Source organism: Leptosomus discolor, chromosome 6, assembly GCF_034619465.1.
Source record: "Leptosomus discolor isolate bLepDis1 chromosome 6, bLepDis1.hap2, whole genome shotgun sequence".
NCBI lineage: Eukaryota > Metazoa > Chordata > Aves > Leptosomiformes > Leptosomidae > Leptosomus > Leptosomus discolor.
The window spans coordinates 21,421,504-21,442,065 of NC_141396.1; the positions used below are offsets into that span (position 1 = coordinate 21,421,504).

At 42.8% G+C, this 20,562-nt stretch overlaps 1 protein-coding gene across 1 annotated transcript in view; it reads left to right on the forward strand.

The window, feature by feature from the left end:
• The window catches only part of ANTXRL (ANTXR like), a 57,893-nt gene extending 46,497 nt beyond the window's left edge, over positions 1–11,396 (forward strand). Inside the window, exon 18 of the mRNA XM_009953985.1 lies at positions 11,166–11,396. Coding sequence (XP_009952287.1) covers positions 11,166–11,396 — 231 coding nt within the window. The remainder of the gene's footprint in view (positions 1–11,165) is intronic.
• Positions 11,397–20,562: the final 9,166 nt, after the last annotated feature.

The window sequence follows — 20,562 nt, forward strand, 5'->3', positions numbered from 1 at the left end:
TATGATAAATGAACAGATTCATCAGGTCTGATTCTCAGGTTTTTATAGGGAAGGTGACTTTGGGATAAGAACTGGTGACTTAATCCCTTGGTAAAGGTAACCGTGACATATCTACCTTGGGGGAATAGGCTCTTACGTGTCGTTATCAGAGTTTTCCAGGCAGCACTTCATTGATGCTCCACAATTACACTTAGAGTACAGTGTGTCTAAGCTATGCAGGTCTGGCTTGGAGTCAGGTGATTATCTTGAGGCTTAGGAGGAAGCCCATAACTAAAGGTACATCTTTCTTGATAAGACAAGTGCACAAATGCATATGCATTTGCTTACTAGGACTGCATGTACAGAGCTACGATTTGCACATGCAAATGAACAGATATGCTGCGGCCAATATGTTTATTTGTTTTTTGGCAGCACCCCTGAATCAATGCTGAACCCCATGTTACCTTGTTTCAGTTTGATTGCTGGGAGCTGTCCATCCCTCATTGTCTTCTGAGTTGGGTAACAGTCCAGAAATTAACCTACCCAGCCTTCCTTAGCTCTCTGCTTATGTACTTCTAGTAGCTGTGTAGGAATCTGTTTCCCCATATGCAGAATGAGTAATGCCATGACCTTCCTCTGAAGGTGTTTGAGCACTACAAATAAAGAACACTGTGTAAGATAATGTATTAATACTATTATTCATACAAAAGTTATTGTACAACTAAAAATCAAAAAGTATTGCATCATTACTTTCCTCAGAGGAGCTGTAGTTCAGAATGCCTCTGTTTTTGTATAAACTACTGTAGTTCATGTTGTGATACCAGAAGAAAACCCAAATCACTGTGTCTGCTGTTGTACAAGTAACACAAAGATCCTACAACCTGAAGAGCTTATGAGCTACGTATGTTAAGTCTTAATCTTAACTTAATCTTGCTTTGAACATAAACATCAGGTTAATAATAAAATCCTCTAATTTTATATGCCAGTTTTAGTCTCAGTTAGGAACTGTTCCTGGAACAAGATGACTGCAAACACTTTGTACTCTTTGCAGCAACACTAGTGGTTTCTGCAGCATTTCAAGGTCTTTCTGGCTTTTTTTTTTTTTTTTTTTTTTTTTCCCCCTTGGCATGTAAACATACTCATTCTTTTCCTCTGCTTTTTGGGTTTCTTCTAGGGAATGCAATTACCCAAGTAAACACCTCAGTCTTCACTGGCTAATAACTTTAAGGAGTGGGATATACAGAAACTTTGAAGCAAGGCCTACCAGGAGCAGTGTCCCTCCTCACAATGCTAAAGGCCAGGCACTCTGAGTGGAGCAGACATTTGAAAAATGAGAGAGGGTATACCTGGTTTTTTTCTACTGTTGGGGGGGCAGACCAGCAGATAAGCTGAGACCAGGGTGTATAACAGAGTTTGAATGAGAGAGGTGGCAATGGGGTGCTCTTGGAAAAGAGTAACTTCAAAATGCAGCACTGGTACTTGATAGACGGGTTGAGCTGTATAAGGGAAACATGGCAGGGATAAATTTGCATAGAGTGTTAGATCTCTATAGCATACCTGCAATGGGAAGGGAAGTTCCATGTCAGGGCTTTGGTACTTGAGTTGCTTCCTAGTGTATTCATTCCTAGAAATAATTAGGTGGTTATGTCTCAAGGAGCTCTTCCATCCAACTTAACATAGGAGCTTTTTGGGGAGGAGAGGTTTTCTGTGCTTTGTAAATGTGTCAGCACTGATAATGGACTGTGTGAGTCTCATCCCAGAAGAAGAAAATCCTTGTGAGATAAGCACAGAGGAACCTGGCGACTGTGAGTTTACCATCTACTTGCTCTAGGTAGCAGCAGAGCCATTTTAAGGGCCAGTTACCCAGAAGCGGGTTGGGGATACTTATATCTGTTTCCAGACTCTAAACAAAGAGGCAGCTTGTCTGTGTGATGGGCCAGGATCTTACATTTTTGGCTGAGGCAAGAAAAAATAATAACCTTTTTCACCAGAAATCTCTCTGAGTCTCCAGCATTATCTTATACCCTAGGCAGGTCAAGAATATCATGCTCTTCCTCGCCGCACGCCATACTCCTAGCTTGTTCCTGAAGAGACAATCAAATAATTCACCCTGGAAAGCACAATAACACTTAATTACAGTTTGAGCAAGACCAGTTATGGTTTTTTGTGGCCTAATTTGCTCTTCCCAGCAAGCCACCAGTACCATAAGGCTGAGCCTGTTGCACCCAGCAAATGTTTGTTGCTCTTGTTGCTATGCTCCAAAGCCGTCCCCATTCTAGTGATGGACAAATGCAACCTTTTCCCTGAAAAGGCCAAAGGAAAGAGAAAAATCTTTTGCAAACCAACCACTTGTTTTTTTTCTTGAACCACATTCTAGTCTGGTCAGCATTCAAGTGCGGAAATGTGTGGTGCTGTGGTTAAAACAAGGGATGTGAGTCACGAGTCCTGAACTTGTAGATACCATTTTTCCTCCCCCAAAGCTGCTGTGTAACCTTGGGTAGATAACATGACCTGATGGTGGCTCTTCTCACTTCCTCCACTCTGGGAGCCTCATCCATAAAAGCTGTCAGAAAAGAGGAAGTGAGTATATCATGCATTGTGAGTGCAAGTATAGGTTAAGATATTTCTCTTAGGTTTGGATGGCATTTGGTCTGGCATGATTGTACTTTGAGATTGGTACTGAATATGCCTGATAGACCTTAACTTTCATTATGCCCACTGTTGTCCTTTTTGGTTCCCTTTGCCATTTCAGCTTTTTTAGGGCTCAGAATCAACTGGCTTTGTTATGGATCTGCACCGTGTGTTACTTCAGCCACAACCTCAGCAAGGTCCAAGACATGTGATATTTTGTGCATTCCTGCAAGTTATCTTGTGACTCTGGCCATTCTTTCAGGAGGTGTCTGTAGCCCATTACTGTGTTTTCCTGCTAAGGCAGGGCTAGAAACAACATAGAGCTCCCTGCTAAACCGAGTGTGATACAAATTGTTTGAATAGCCCTGCCTTCAATACTGGGATGGGTTCTCCATGTCACCTGCTCCCTGTCTCCATGTTGCTTTCCTTGTGTGCCTAAGCTGGAAAAGTGGTATCGGACATGTGAGAGCTGGATGGTGGGGATGTGTTCAGCACAGAGTTTATTTTGCTGAAGGGTCCTGGTCCTAGCTTAAAAGGCCAGTTTCCCTGGCTGAGCTATTCCTTCCTCAGATTCCTCATCATTGGCTGGTTCTCCAGGGGTAAATTTGAAGTAGCTCACTTCTCTTCAGTGTATTCCTGCACTGGTCTTAAAACTAACTGACTAGACTGCTCCTAGAGGACCCAACCCTGGTTTCAAGCAGTGCCATGCACAGTGGGGACTATGAAATGGGGAGTAGTGTCTGCAGATGTGCATGTGTTGGGAACCTATCAGTACTTGATTGTGTTCAGCTCTCAGTATTTTCATTAAACAAGTTACAGTAGCCTATTAATCTTACTGCAAAACAGTTCCTATCTTAATTCCCAAGTAGAATTCCCTGGACACCATTTTCCACATGACTCTCTTTGTTTGGCTAAAGGCTGCTTCTTTAGATGGTCTGTAAGTATTTTTGCATGTTAGTAGAATTATCTGGAGTGGAAAAAATACTCTTGAAAACATCTCAATATTTTCAATTTTTGTTTTGAAATGCCTTTTCCGTTCAAAACTCAAAGAAAAAATATTTTTGATTGAACAACATAAGTGTTTCAAGCCCAAGTGAAACTTATTTTCATATATTTCTTTTATCTGAGAAATGAAGACTTTTGATTGTTGTTGACTTTTCGCTTGGCCAGTGAGTGAACCGGAAGATGACTTTTATTGCCACTGTTATGTGTGATGCATGCCATGGGCCTGTTTGTGAGTTTTCCCTAGCAATCTACCTCCCTTGGCCCCTGGGGGATCCCCTGGACTGCATTATCACACACTTGGTGTCAAAAGAAGAGCTCTTGCGCTCTCTCCTCTCTTCCCCACTCTATAAATCCTAGTTTCTCAGCTATTTGATTCCCATAGCCAAGGTGTCTGAGGCATCCTGGGCTTCTGAAGGATTTCTTCTCCTAGCCCCTTTGCAAAGCAAGGCTGGTTGCCCTTTGCCTCTGTGAGAGGGGCTCGGGCATCTCAGCTCTCGTCTGGGCTTTCTGGGCAGCAATGTGGGCCAAACCTCAGCTAAGCCAACAGGTTTTACTCTGAATGTGTCAGTAGACCAAGGCACTACTTAGCTGTTTCTCACTGTCACCATATGCTCTGCTTCCGGTCCATGTGCAGCTCTCTTCTTGTTTGTGACTTGGGTGTCAGAGTTTCTGAAGCAGGAAATAACTTTCTGTGCTGTGTCTCCCTGGTGCTGCACCAGTGAGCCAGTGACTGGGGCTTGTGGGCGGTTTAGTTCGGTGTCCAAAATAAGAGAAAAGGCAAGGAATTTGCTTATAAGAGTGTCTCTGTGGACTGTGAGAAGGAGCCGCGCATGCCTCAGCTGCTTTTAAATATCACTGCCCCTTCCTGGGTCAGGACACGTGTCCTGTTGAATGTTGTGTTACCTCACGCACCTTAAAGCTCATTCTAATTCCTTTTGTGATGTGAAGCACATTTGAGTGAGCCCAGTAGGTTACACCTCTTGGCAGTACCACTTCGCTCATGCTGTGCTGTAAACAGAGTTTTCTGCTGCTGCTTGGATCGTCCTTGTGCATTTGCATTCATCATTTTCTGATTTGCGATTTGAATTTATCCGATGTACCCAAGGCCATTATAGGGTCCTCACTGTTACAATGTGAGCGATTCACAGTCAACAATGCAGTGATTTCTTTCCCCTCCAATAACTCCGTCACAGAAGAAGGGAGCAGGAGTGATATGAGTCTACTTATGAACAGGCCAGATAGTACACTGGATAAACAATGGGCTGAACTGATTCTCCTTTTTAAAAGCAGCACTAAAGAAGATAATAATTATATTCTCATTGCTGGATACTGACACTTTGCTGGACCTTACTTTTAAAAATCCTCCACCCTTCAGTCAGCCCCATGTTCTCTTATCACTTCATAGGTTTGGATTACCATCATTCTAGGCATCAGTACTGAGCTGCCAAATAGGTCCCTAAAAATTGTTAGTGACAAGAAAGGACTTACTAAACTGGAAGATATTTAAAGAGTCAGATTCTCATGCAAACAAATATTTTATGTTGGTGATCTATAATATTTTGATTTGAGACCTAATATCTTTAAATGGCTATATATAAAAATTAATTACAAGTTAATGTATTAATTGTTAATGATTAATGCAATAACTGCAGTATAATTAATAATGATCATTAAAATTTAATTGTTAAATAATATAATTATAAATTAATTATAAATTACATGTTTATTGACCTGAAAGCATAATCAACCACCAAACTTTTGATATGGGAATTTCTCACATTTCCAATACTTTATTTTTCAACATGAAGACAATATCTGAGTCCCAAATGCAAGAGCAGGAGTTAGTAAAAGTTACTTGAATATATCTGAAAACCAGGCAGGCTTAGGTTTTATGTGACAAACTGTTTCAGTGGCTTACTAATTTCTAGCCTGTGTGCTGTGGAGTAATCAGTGCAATTCCCAGGAAATCCGTGAAGGTTTTAATGAACCGTGACATGTTCAGCACACAGTCAGCATGAAGCAGTGCTGTGTGAGGAAGCTTTTGGCAAGGGCTGATGCACATAGATCCTGGCTACTGAGGATCCAGCTGGTAATCCTCACGCTTGCCCAGGGAACTCAAATAGTGGGAGCTCTTTAGCACCTCAATTCAGCTCTTTCTGTATAAAATTACTGTATCTGTAATCTACCGCATTCATAAATATATTTGCTAAACAGGTTTCCCATACTGTTTTAAAACTCTGCTGTTTTAGGATACTCTGTGTAGGTGTTTCTGCTAGAACTTTTGTTCTTTCTTAGAGGACAGGGATTACCCTGTCCTCTAATTTTTCTGAGATTCAACTTTTGCAGAAGTCATTGATCTTAAAGGTATATATCTCATTGGTTTCGGAGTGGATTAAAACCTTCACTTAGCTAAAGCTGACTTACACTTCACTTACAAAAAGCTGACTTTTTGTACATGCTTGCTCTTGTGGTTTCGTAGGTAGCATAAAAACCTGAAACTATTCTTTTGAGTTTTAGAGCTCCACTTTTGCACTGAACTATCGATAGATATTTAGGAAGTGAAGCTACATGCTGACAAACAATGTCCATAGCAAGCTGGCAGAGTCATCCCAGTGAGATCTGTAAACAAAATTGGGGAGAAAGGTGACTGCTCATTTGAGCCCAAGGAAATTATGTTCATTTAATATTTCAGCATCCTAAACATAATACTTTTGACTGGGAGCTACTTTATTTTTTTAATTTGGTGGTCCAGTGTTCTGGATTGCTATGCTCAAACTTTAAAGGACTGGTTTGATTTTAATACGTTGTAGAATATAGAGGCAAGTATCATATTCTTACAAAGTCAAAGACCAAGAAATTTCAGTAAACATTTATGTGAAGCCAACTCTTCCTCAGTGAGATACCCACCTCTGCTAGTCAGAATTGCAGCGCTGAGGCTCCATAAGCAAAACCAAGGGTGAATGAAAACTCAAGTGAAATTTGTAACAGGAAGGATATATTTTATTAGGTCAACTAATGCAGCTAAAAATAAGAAACAGACATACTTTTATGCACACAAACACTTTGGCATGCACAGAGATGAAACTGGATTTTGGTTTTGTTAAATAAACACCAATGCATGTATTAAAATGAACAGAAAAAAGGGACGGCTACTGGCAGATGGGGTGGATTTTTAAAATTCTTTTTGCTGAAGTGCTCTTAGTGTCATGAGTGAAGAGACTTGCCCATGGCGCTCTGAATTGCCTGGATCATTTTGACAGTTGTTCCTTTCCATTGAAAACTTGCTGAGTAGTAGCTAAAGATTTTAGGGGAGCAAGCACTGGGGAATGATGTACTGAGCACGATGATTAAAGTAGCCCAGAAACAAGATGCAGTGGCTTTCAAGGGGTTCCTCCCTTCCTTCCCCCCCTTAAACCACACACAAAAACACATCCTAGGTGGTCGAGGAGGTATTGCTTAGAAGTACAAAGTGCCTGAATTGCACATGTGATTGTTACAATGGGATAAAAACTGGAGTCAGGATAAGGGCAGCTCCCGCTGCTTCAGTATTTGTACTTTTTGAAAAGCCAGTTTGGCAAGCAGCATAACAAGAGCCTAACAAGTGGATGGACATATGGGAAGGCAAAATAATTAATAATTGTGCATTAGGAAGACTGTGCAGATGTGAGCTGAAGTAAGGGCGTAACTCCATATGGCACATTGCTGACCTTCAGTTGGTGCCTGAATGATAGTACGCGGTGCAGGTCGCACCATCTGAGGGATGCTGTACTGGGAGCAGGGCTGAAACCAGACAGAACTGGATTTACGCAGATTGTCTGCTTCCTAGAAGACAATAAAGCAGCTACCGACAGCTGTTGTGCCAGAGATCATCATGATATTACTGCACCTTGCAACTCTGACACCTTCCCTAAAACACTTAGTGTATACCATACTTCTGGCAGAAAATAATGTTACCACTACTAAGGTCATGGTGGGTCTTAATCCCTGTTAGTCCCCTGTGCAGGGAGAGCATAGGGAAGTATCTAGGATACCTGATTTCTGTCCATGCTCTCTATAGTTTAAAAGTCTTTATATGCCTTTGCAGAGGAAATTATTTAATCCTTTCAAACACAGAATATTAAAAATCCTGTGGTTAGCATGTTTATTTGATAAATATCATGGATTTTTTTATAAACTAACCCCAGAGGGATGTACAGGTAGAATAGCTGTGGCACTCTGTTATTAGGAAAGTGTGATGAGTAGAGGGCTTAATTCTTCAACCTAGAAATCCTTTGGTGAAATATGCTCAATAAATCCAAACTGTGACTTATGATTTATTATAATTTGTTCCTCCCTCTCCCTTTCAGCTGTTAATCCTAACACTGGCTAAGAGTTCAGCCTCATTTTATCAAAGGCTGCTTGAAGTGCTTGGGAGGATTTGGTCCAGTATTCACCAGAAGTCTTTGGTATATGAGATTGTAGGCTAACACCAATAATCTTTTGTGAGGAAGTGTCACAATATATACATCGATCATCCCAGCCTCTATCTGTCAGACTCTCCCAACCCAACCGTATTTTTCATGACAATGCGGCGCATGGCCTTTAAATTACCCATCTGTCTGACAAATCAGTGAGTGTGGCAGAAACTGGCAGCAGTTTGACGTCGCCTATCACTTTAACTGAAGTGAAAGTAATGCAAACAGATTTATGGGATCCCCTTTGATTATAGGCTATGAATATATTTGGAATTGATGTTTGAGAGGCACAACAGAGAGGCAGGAAAGGCTTGTAGGCAAAAGCACTAGTGTTGGGTTTGCAGCTTTGCATTTACTATGAGGGACATCATTCTGTCCTTAATTTTTCCTTCCCCATATAGTGCATCTCATCTGAATACCTCTGACTTTTTTTCCTTCCTTTTTTTTTTGTCCTGGGTGATTCTTTAGCCGTTCTAAATTTCTAACTTTATGAATATCAAGGCTGACTTTTCTTAGATGTATTTGCCCTACAGCTGTTAAATGTATCTATAACGTTCATTGCACAGCAGCAAATATTGCCGAATTTCCAAGTGTACTCTGAATATAATGGAGCATAGCAGGAGACAGCTGACAAGGATGGCTGCTCGCTGTAATGCTGGTGAGGACTTGGGTTTTGTGATGGAGTAGAGCAAAGCGTTGTCTTGTTTTGTTTGATCCACTAGTTTATCTTTGTTGCAGAAGTAACCAAGACCTTGACTTTTGCCCTTTGCTTCCATGCAAAGGCTTGGGCCCCAGTATAGTGTGCGTTGAACCTGGTTCATAACCAAAGTCTGCAGTAACAAGCCTGGATTTTTAGAAACGGGCTTTTATCCTACTTATTGACACTGCTGTTTAAGTGTAGTAGTGAATTGTGATGGTGAAAGCTAGGACTGAGAACTACTGAGTATGTCTCACGTACAGGCAACAACACACCCATTCAAAGAACTCTTGGTTGCAGCTAAGCTCTTGAAGCCCTGAGCCATCCAATCTGATTACATGGTAGGGTGGTACCCTTTGGGCGTTAGTACATTTGTTGAATCATTTTCTGAGCTCTCTGGAGCTTACACAAGCTTCTCTTGATATGCTGCTTGCCTTTCTTCAGAGAAACCATAGACTTAAGTGATTCCCTTATTTTTAAAGAAATAATTTTCATGAACAAAAGTACAGGCATTGGAAGTCACTTAACAAAACAGATAGTTGTGGTTCAGCTGTGATGGCTTTTGCCCAGATTCCAGGGGAAGCTGTGATTTGTGGAATTGCCACAGAAACTCAGCCCATTCCCTAAACACCTTCAGAATTTCCTCATGCCAGGCAGCACTGAGCTAGCAGGATCTGCCACTGGTATGGGTTTTTGTATTCCCCTGTTATCACAGCTATTGGTAGCTGTCGGGATTGTGGTCTACAGCTGCTTAGCTCTGAGATAAGCTTTTCTAAATATGAAGTCCTTCTCCTGAATTTTGCTTGGGAGATGTTGGCATAACCTTGAGCTGAATTTGATTTGTGGATTCCAGTGTGCCATTTAAACCTCTGGCTGTCATCAGCATCCCAGCTCTGCAGGTCTTTCAAAACAATGTAGGGAAAATACCTTCTGGGACAGATATTTTCTAAACAAACCAAACAGGTTTTTTTCCTTTTCCCCCAGCTAGTGTTCACCTTGAAAAGAGAAGAACAGGTAACATTCCCCTCCCTGCTAAACTGTAGAGGCCATTTTCATTAGGATTATTGCTACATGGAACAAAACAGGCCTGTTGCGCAAAGGAAAAGGTGCTGGCAAACTGAGTTCATCACTGATGTGTACTTTCCAGCCCACCGTTACTTATTTGGAAACCACATCCCAGCTCCTGTAAATGGGCTGTTGGCAGTGTCACTCCTGCATTTTCAGGCAGTCTTCATCTCCAGCCTTTGTACATGATGATGACAGGCCTTTTGGATTTCCAAGCGCAGGCTTCTGCCAAGCTTGTGGCAGCTAGGTTCTTGCATAAACATCTCCTTCCACTTCCCTAGGTGAAGAGGTGGAGGCAGTGATGCCAAGTGTTGCATCTCCTCACACAAGGTTGTGTCTGCATGATTTCATGAGGCATCCACAGAAATAGTGGGTCAGTTTGTAACAAAACTTAGAGGTCTTGGGGAGAAAGTAGTGCAGCAGATCATAGTGTCTCACTGAAGTTGCCATGTTGGTTTTCAAGTACCCAGGAGCCTGCTCCCCACAGGAAAGGCACAGTGGTCTTTGGGATCTGCCTGTCTCCCTGTCTGGAACTTGATTAGTGGGAACCTATGTAAAGCTTTGTTTTGTCTAAAGTAAACCCTGATGTATTTGCATTTAGCCCCTAGTTGACTAGAACATCCCCAGTACTTGCTGTTTTTTCAAACCCAAGCTACTCCTGTTTTAAAATCTCCATCCACTGTTCTTCCATCAGGTTCTGCCTGCCTGGATCCCACATCCATTCTGAAAACACACTCATTGGAGAGCCCTTTGTGCAAGTCCCACACCTTATTGATGTTTGTGAGGGAAGCCACACTACATTGGAGCACAGAAGACAGATGTGCTACCCCAGTGTAGTGTTCAAAGCATGGACACCAGCTAGGCTAGCATCACTGTGAAAAGAAAAGCTACAGATGATGTCTTTGCTAAGATTGTTACTCTGGTATAATCCTGTCTGTGCTATGAGTTATTTTTCAAGCACGGCTTTGTTGGTCAGGGATCTTGCCAAGGCAGGCATGACTTTGGTGGAGCTGTGGCTTTAAGCGTGTTCTGCATAGCTCTAGCAGCAGAGCAGAGGGCACATGTGAGCAAAGTCACAGCGGCGTCCCTTTTGGTTTAAACCAATCTAGGCTATTCTCTGTAGGCAGGAGCTCTGAAACCCAATGAAAGCATTGGTTTCTAGTGCAGACCTTTAGAACAGCATGGTCTGAATGTCATGTCTAGAACCCAGTGAATGACACTGGATGAAGATATCTAAGTGCAGCCTGGCCTCTCTGTTTATAGTCCCTTTGGCTAGCTGCTGCTGAGTCAAAACACCTGCTTTTTATGAGTAATGAATTTTTCTTTAACTCTAGGGAAGATGCATAAACTTCACGCGGGTGAAATCAGATGGAACCTCTGACCCTTACAGCCCACCACCGAAGCTGCCGCGGCGCAATGATGTTCCTCTCAACAATGCTTCAAGGAATCCTTCTCCTCCTGTGTCTCTGCAGCCCCCTTCCAGGCAGCCACCTCCTGGACCACCCCCAGCCCGAGCTCCTCCTGGACCTCCTCCTTCACGCCCACCCCCGCAGCCCATGGCTTAGAGTGCAGCAATTCCCTGATCGACAAAACATGTCTCTTTGCTGAACACGGCATATTTATTGAGTATTGGTTTACAGTTAATGATATCAGAATTTGTTGCTGGTCAGCAAAAAAATAAGAAAGGAAAAAAAAAAGAAAAATTGCCAAGTGTCAATTTTAGTGTATGAGTATATTTATACCACACGTGCTGAGCAAACATTCAGTGGATAGATTCAGAGCTATGGGGTATAGAAACAAACCAAAATGATCATCTAGATACAGTAGCAGCTTTTGTATGTATACATTTGAAGATCTATTTACATAGGACATTGTCTGACTTGGTGTGTCAGATCATTCATTAATAACTTTAGCTGGTACATATGCATCAGTTCTTTTGGTAGGTGCCACCTGCAAGTTGGTTAAACATAGTTCATTGAGGAATTTGCTTTTTTTTTCCCCAACAGTACTGCATCCAGATGTTAACATGGAACAATAATTGCAAAGATAACTTTCTGCCTTTGGTTCTGCAGGTGGAATTTCCATTAAAGTTTATAAGAGGGCTATAACAATAGTGAGGTGATATGTGACTCTGTGCCAAAAAACTAGCAACAGTAATCTAGCATAGAAAAGGGATATCTTTTTCTCCTGAGAAAATCAGTTTTGAGTCTGCCATCTCTGCGTATGTTTAGGTGTGATTGCATAGGATAGCCACTGAAGGCCAGATATTGGTTCTAGAAATCCAAACCTTGGACAAGACCTGGGTTCAGATTTGTCCAAAGTTCAGAGGAATTTTGAGAAAAACATTTTGAGTAGGTGTTTGGTTTTTATTTACAGAAAGCATGGTACAAAATGGATCAAATATACATGCAATTTGAGCATGAATGCTGTAATATACAAACAGCATGTATTATTTATATCAGCAGCATTGAGGGACTGATTCCATTGATATTTAATTAGATAAATTTCCTTTTGATCTTACTGCCAAGCAGAACTAGATCCTCTTGTGATTTGCTTTTTAGACAGCCCAGATCCCACTAATATGTAACCTTGCAGTCTATCTGTGGGTGAGAGGCATGGCGTGAAGTGTCAGCATGAGCTTTTATCCCTGTTGTGTATAATGTTGGGCTAGAGGATTTCCCAAATGTTGTGGCTGCTTGCCCATGGCCTCAATTCTGTGTGTCATCAGAAAGTGATGTGAGCACCCACACAGAGATGGGAATTCATGACGCGGGACTGTGGGACAGCCCACGAATATTATTCACTAAGTAATACTTGAGTGGGTTGTGCCCAGATCATTCCCTAGTGAATCAAAATAACACCTGAACTTGCTTTCCTCCACCACTACCTATCATATTGGAAAGGGTGGCTACAAATCCCTATGCTGATTCACTTTGGCATTGGCTGTGTTATTAGGATAGTTGTAGAAATGTTTATGTTTCATTATGACACGGCATATACCTATCTCTCCATCTGTGTGTAGGCATGGGTGTGTAGCACATCACAGTAGTTATTGGCACATAAGTCCAAGATAAAACACTAACTGTATCGTGCAGTTACTCCAGATTTAAGGCCTCTTCTTGCAGTTTTACAGGCACATAGATCTGCACTGGTACAAGTAGAAATCAGGCTTACTATTCCCAGTGGAATTCCCACTTGCAGAACACCATACCAAGCTCTCATCGGTCTATGCTGATCACTGTGACGTGCCGTGTGTATGCAGCTGAGGCTGTCAAAGATAAACTCAGAAGAACCACAGAGCCTCTTTCTCCTCTTGCACTGCTCCGCTCTCTTGAGTTATGCTCTTACCTCATGTATATTGGTGCAGGTAGTGGAATCATGGTTGCGGATGTCAGCTGGCCTTGGAGCTGTTCCTAATTTAGGCCTGAGCCAGCAAAGCACTCCTACATGCATTAAAATGTCCTGCAAGTCAAGAGGAACATCCTTATGCCCAAGTACTTTGCTGACCTGTGACTTCATTGTGATCAGAAAGGAGGTTTGGGGTGCACTCAACCCTATCCTCATTCTTTTTAGTCACTTGTATAGGGTCTGCATAATTTGGTCCATAAGAATGGATTTCTGTTTGGAGGAGAGAGAAGTGTGTGTGTGCATGCGTCTGTGTTTGTGTGGGAACTGTGTAGGTTTTTGTTTGTTTTCTCTTCCTTTTCAAAAATTGCTTGGAGAGTAGCACTCATGAATGGAAAGGCCTTTTGCAGCCACTGCGACACACAGTCATTACTTACTTACCCATTTCTTTCATCTGAAAGGTGAAACTAAAACATGTCCAATTTTCCACTGCAGTTGTGGTGAAGCTCTGCTTTGACACCAGTAAAAAGAACTGGATGACTACAGTAATGGGGTAGGGACCTGGATGTGGGGGAAGGTGCTTTACAAGCAGAGATCATCGGCTAACATTATTTTGGAAGCCTATGTGAAAAAAACTTGCTGGGTCTAAGACTACTTGTAAGTGTAAATACAGTTGAACCTAACAGCCTCTCATGTTGGCTCTCTAAGAATGATTAGCCAGCAAATGCTAACCAGGAATTGAAATGGCAGAGTGTAATAAAACTTATTCCCCTGCCAGGACAAAACATGGTGTTTGAGGTTTAGCTGCTTGTGGGGGTGGGGCAGACCACTGCTCTGTAGATGCCAAGTCTCTTATCAGCAGGCGGTGATGAGATTGAAACAATGGTGGGGCTCACAAATGACGTAATAAGAAAAAGGAAAACTTGCTTATAGAATTAGTATCTGCTAATAAAGTTGAATTGATGGGTCAGGAGTAAACTTTAGCTAATGGAAAAGCCTGGGAGACAGATTTTTGTTGTCTTGCACCTGTACAGATGTTGAGAGGGGTCAGTAAAGTTGTTGCAGATTTGCATTGATGTTAACATTGGAAGAATTTGACTCACTTCCAGTGAGAATGGAGGTGTTGGCTTAGGGAGGGCTTCTCACAATCACACATCCAGCATGCTTGTTCTTTGCTGGAATAGCCAGTCTTGCAGATAACAATTTCGTCTAACGAAGTACTAACAATTTCTGCATAATTTGAAAGTGCAGCGAGGCTAGGAGTGGTTTGGGCTTCCAGGTGATCAGGTCCATATATATGATAAAACAGGAAGTGCCATGAGTTTGAAAATTAAATTCAGCATAAATGGAGTTCCAGCATTTTCACTATATAAAATTAAGCATTTGGTATGTAACTCAAGTTTTGGCTGCAGCTTCTGTGACAGAAGCACTGCAGGTCTAGTTTGCCAGTAAAGCAGGAAGAAGAAAGTGAACCTGAACTGAAGTGCCTTTGCAAAGGTGGCAGCTGTAAGTTGCACTGGCTACAGAAAGGCCTTTGGATTAGTGTGTAGTAATGTACCTGTTTGCAGCGATCTCAGGCACTATTAACAATTCGGTAGGAGAAACTGGTTGCTATTTTACCATTTGTTGAGCTTGATCCTTACGTGGTGTAAATCAACATAGGCCAGCTGAAATCAAGGCACTAATACTGGTGTCTATCAGCTGAGAGCTGGCTCAAAATAAATGAAGGGACAAAATCCCTCTAACTGGCTTGATATTTCAATGTTTGGTTTGGTATGCTTGTATGTCTGTTGTGTTTACAATAGTTACACTGCTAAGAAATGTTCTCGTGTGGGATGATTCTCCTGTATTTTCCAGCATACAGCATGATTTGAAACTTGCAAAAAGCGAGTATCTAATGCTTCCCCAAATCCCAGAGAAAAACATGGATTCAGGGGACCTTTGTCTCACACTTAGCACAGATGTGAAATGACACAAAGTGCAAAGCAGTGGGGAGGGAAACCCCATGTGTTTAAAGCTGATACAGAACCACATTGATCAAAGCATATTTATGGCCATCTTTCAGCCTCAGTGCATGTATTGCCATCTGTGGGAGTAGCCTGCAGAGCAGACGGTCCTAAATGTAAAAAGGATAAAAAAGAAAGGAAAAGAATCAGCTCCTCATCTGAATGAGTGAGTATAACAATGAATGACATTATTTCATGAACTGTACCAGTTCAAATACATGTGCACCTGGTGCTCCTAATGCTTTTTACTCCTGTTGGTCTTTAGACAACTTGATCAGTAATATGCTTTCTCTCTTTAATCGTTTGCTGGTTTTGTTGTTTTGGTTTTTTTTAAAAAAAAAAAAAAAACAAAAACATTTCACTGAGAAAACAGCCCTACTTCTGTAAATATAGAGTTTAATTTGGAGGAGACAGCACACTTCTGGATGTTACTGCTGGACAGTTATTTATTAAAAGGGGCTTAAGGTGAATAAATACAGGTGGCTCAGGATACATGCATGCAAGTGTGATAATGCAGTATAGCGTTTTCAGTTCTCTGTAGTTTTGGGGGAAGGGGAATTTTTGAGTCATCCTAGTTTGTTTAGAAGTTTGTTACTGATCTGATACTTTTGAATAATGCAATAGAGATTCCTAACATATAACAGTGCTTGAACAGATGTGTAGATTATGATAGATTTTTTCATTTGGGGGGGAGGGGGTAGTGAAGGAGAAACATTATCATTTTTAAGGGAAAAAATGTACTGTACTAAACTTTTTTTTAGAAAAAGATGTATGTTTTCAGAAACAATGGGGATGTGGGCTGATAGACAGCCGGGGCATGGAGATGAGGGACAGAGGAAGCAGTTGGAGTTTTGAGGGACAATGAAATTTTACATGGGGGTGTGGGTTTGTTACTGGTACATGTGGTACAAATTTCTGTAACTGACATGCTGCTTCCATGTTATAATCATATAACCTTTATGCATTTTATGCGCCTGCTCCATTTTTTTCTGAGAAAACCTTGCAAATGTAATGCCTGCATGCAAATGTGGGAGATGTAGCCAAAGTCTTATAGTCCAACATAATGTAGCCTTAATGGATTCAAAATCAACAATAAAAGTGCTTACTGGTTAAACACTACAGAGAATTTCATTGCAAGGTCATTTTAAGAGGGGATAAGCTTGTCTGTACCTGGTTTCCAATCAGCACAGCCATTGGATGGTCAGGAGGAGAACATGGTGTTGGGCTGTCAGAATTCCCATTCCCAAATTGCTACTGATTTATTATTTGACCAGAGACAATGGTATGTTCTGTGCTTTGATTTCCTGTTTCTAGCCTGAGAATTTCGATCTTTACCTAATTCAAAGGTAAGATATTGTTTGTTGGAAACCCTTTTAGATCTCAGGTAGCAGGGTAGAAATGCTGACTAAATTCCACTGGAGTCAATGCTCAAACACTGATTAACACACGGGGCAGGATCTGAACTTACTGCTGCTATCTTGAAGAGAAGTTGTTTAATGCATAGAAACAAAGTAAAAGTCATGCAAGATAAGATGGTAGAGCTCAAGACTTTAGCAAAGAGGAATTCTATGGCAAATCCTACAGCTATGAAAACACTAGAGTCACCAGGCTTCATGCACAACTACCGATTTGTAGGAGTCTTGCATGAAGGATGCAGGACTGGATGATAAGACCCCTTCTCCCTCACTGTCTCTGAAACTAGTTTTTTCTTCACTCCCTGCTTCTAATGCTTCCTCTGTATCTCTTTGAGACCCCTTGAGGGCTGGGGGGACACGGGGCTGGTGGAAGCATAAGACAGGCAAGAAGGTCAGCAGGGGTTGGCCACAAAAATCTCCAACCCCATCAGGCTGCAATTATGGGTAATCAAGGCTGCTGCAAAGCTGCTGAGCTGTGCTACGCACTGGGTCTGCCCAGCATGGCAGCCACAGCCGTGTATGTAACAAAAGCTGGTCCTTGCACACATGCAGCCCCCTAAGCCCATATGAGCCTCATCTGCAAAAATGGTGGGCACTGATTTTTGAGGGCAGTAGCCACATCAAGTCATCGTGGCAAAGCAAGTGGGAGCTGCATGGTGGCTGGGCAGGGCACGGCAACCCCCTCCCTCTTGGCAGCTCCAACTGGCCATGCTGCTAATGGGAGCTAAAATACTTTGCCTGGAGCTGTGCTATTTGTCAGAGGCTCTGTATTTGTCAGGGGCCCTGACAAAGAGCCCGGCTTGCTCTCACTCTGCTCTCTAAACTGGCAAGACAATACTCAGCCAGAAAGGCTTTGTGGCCTTGGCTCTTTTTTGTTCCTCCATCTGCTTCTTACGCAAAAAGCAGGCTCCAGCTCTCGAAAGAGATCAGATAAACAAAAGTGGTCCTGGAGCCAAGGCTCTGGGCATTTTTGTTCTGCATTAAAGAAAACCCAACACTGGCTGCAGCTGCGGCTGGTTAGGTTTATGCATGCCTGAGACAACAAAATTCAGATTTGACCTGAACTTCCCCAGAGACAGGGAATGTGCAGATCCAGGGCTTTGGTTTACAGACTTGTCTATAAATAGCCTGTAGTGCTGATTTAGCATCTTTCATCAAACATACTTCACAGTCTTAGGAGTGGCATTTACATGTGAACATACACCAACATACCCTATTTGATTGCATGGAAGTCAGCAGCAAGAATTTTACTGGTTTCAACAATCTGAGCTAGGAACTGAAAAAATGCCCTTTCCCCCTATCCTCCCATTCCCTAAGAAGCCACAGGCAGAGCATGTTGCCCATGCTGGAAGTTGTCTGATCTTTGTGAATGTGCTTTGCCCTTTGGGTTAGGACTCATCTCAAGCTTCATTGGTTTCTGCAAAAAGTTCCCCCTTCCCTGCATGTTGAGGACCTCCCTTTTCACTGCAAGGGAGGGTACACTGGAATTTTCCTAGCCGGGTATTACTCTGATTTCTGAATGCAGCTTAGGAGAACTGTGAGACAATGACATGAGATACAAGATATAAGATGAGATGATGAGATGGAAGAGTTCCCTGAAAGAAAGGGAACATCCTGCTGAAAGGTTTTGCCTGTGATATAGGTTGAGAAACGTGTTCTTTTAAGCTTTCAGAGATGCAGGACTGTAGTGCATGGATAAATACTTCACTGAAGGTCCTTAGGTAACCCCATCTGTATCTCTGCCACAGAGTTCACTCAAGTGAGTTCTCCTGTAGGAACGGAGGTTCCATGTAGCAACTGAGTTGCCTTTCATCCATGCTGGTGTCCTCCTGCATCCTGCTGAGCCTCTGGGCTGTAATTCTTGGGTGCAGACTGTCTGTTTCTTTGTGATAGAAATAGAGGCCCTGCAAAAATGTCCTAGGTTCTGTGACGCAGAACACCCCACATTGGAGGTATACGCTTTTCCCTCTGATGGCAAAGTGATATGGATTTAGAACATGAGCCTTCCCAGAGGGCACAGGGGAACATAGCAGTCAAGACCTATCCATATGTAATAAACACACGTGTGTTTGACACAGGTTACTAAGTAAAACAACTCTTTCCTTGTTGATCATGGTTCATGCACTGTTAGGGTAAAATATTAAGTGCCCTCAAATGTTTGCTAGTCTCCATTTTTTAGGTACATAAGAAGATGTTTTGAGCTAAAAAAAAGGAGTCCCAAGATTCCCCTTCATCATCAAAGGAATTTTTGGCCAACCAAAACCAATGGGAAAATATGGCAAGCATATGTGGCAACTCATCCTCTTCAAAAACACAACTATGGCTGCTTTGTGCCTCTCTTTCCTTGTGTATCAGGAATAGCTTAGTTAAAAGTGAACATGCCTAGAGGTAGGGGTTAGTCCTGGTCAGCTTTGGGTTTTTTCCCTATCCTTTTCTGGATTTCTGATCCACCTGTGTAAGATGTGTTGGGAACTTTGGTGATAAGGTGATGCCAATGCAGCAGTGAGGCTGTTGGGCCTGATTCCAACTGGGAAATGCTGCAATGTCCTCAGCAGACAGGAGCCTTCAGAGGTAGCTGATAATCCTTACAAGCCATCATCATCATGATGGTAGACTTGGGTCTACCATGGGTCACCAGGTCACCTGTTCCAGGAATGCATACAGCCTCTATCTGAGAGTGACAGCCCATCCACCAGGACAGTCACAGAGAACCTGATGGGGTCTCTCTCTCTTCACAAGCTAGCAGGTATGACCAAGTACTACTGCTACCTCAGAGCACTTGTCCTTCTCTAAGGGAAAAAGTGAGCAGGGAGAAACTGATAGCTCTCTGCAGGCTCTGGAGTTTACCAGCCATCTGGCTATTTTTGCTAATACTAATGGTTTGCATCACTGAAGTGGTCAAAATAGCAAATAGCTCATTTCCCTCCTGGCCACTTGCAGGAGTACTTCTAACCCAGGCCAGCCTCCAAACCCAGCACCACCCCAGGAAAAGCAGGCGGGATGCTTCCCAGGTGGCCCCAGGCAGCAGCTCTGCCATGGTCTGTACATGGAAGGTATATCTGGAGGGTGAGTTTTCTACACCTGTTATCCTGCTTTTCCTGAGCCACGCACAGGCAGTGGTTGTCTGCTCCCCGGGGCCTGAGCTGCAGCCTGCTGGTGCCAAGAGGGGCTCCAAGGAGTTGACAGAGCACCCCTGGGTTCACCAACTCTGCAGGGTCATTCTTGTGAGGTGGCACAGTCAGTATTAAGCCTTGCCTTCCCTCCTATGATGCTACTGCAGGCAAATCAGGCTATGGCTGTTTCTCTGTCCTCCGTTTTGTGTCTCAGTTTCCCTTGCTGTAAGGACAGAGCCCAGCTCTGACTGTTTGAACTGTACAGCTCAGCAGTCCTGACCAGGCAGTTTCTGCAGCTGTAGCTATGGTGGCTCCTCTCAGACTAAGCAGCTGCCAGCTTTCCTCTCTGGGTACCTTTGCAGGTCCCCCTGGGGCAGAGGAAAGAGGCAGGAGAGACTCCTGGTGTTGGCCATGCACATGACTCATATCTGGCATTACAGCATTTTTGGTAGTTCAGAAGCAGCCCCAACTCAACAGCAGGAAGAAAGTGTAAAAATAGCCTGTCAGTGTGTTTGCAGCCAAGCAAAATCAATGAAGTCTCTCTGCCAGGATCTGGCCACAGCAGTACCTTTCCTAACCAGCTCTTGGAGAGCTGTATGGAGAGGACAATCTGTGGAAAAGCACTTGCCTCTACAAATCTGTTGCTGCTCAGACAGCAGGGTGAGGGCAAATGTCAGCCCTCAGAGCCTGTTGGCTTGTTATTGTAGGGTTTGTCCAGTGAGGGCTCACGGAGCCTTTTCCAGCATGGATGCTATGAGACCCACATTGATGCCAGCCAGGAGATGCTCCCTGGCAGGGCTGTCATCTGCGGAAGGGAGACCACTACATACAGGTGCAGGGACATTATGGCAC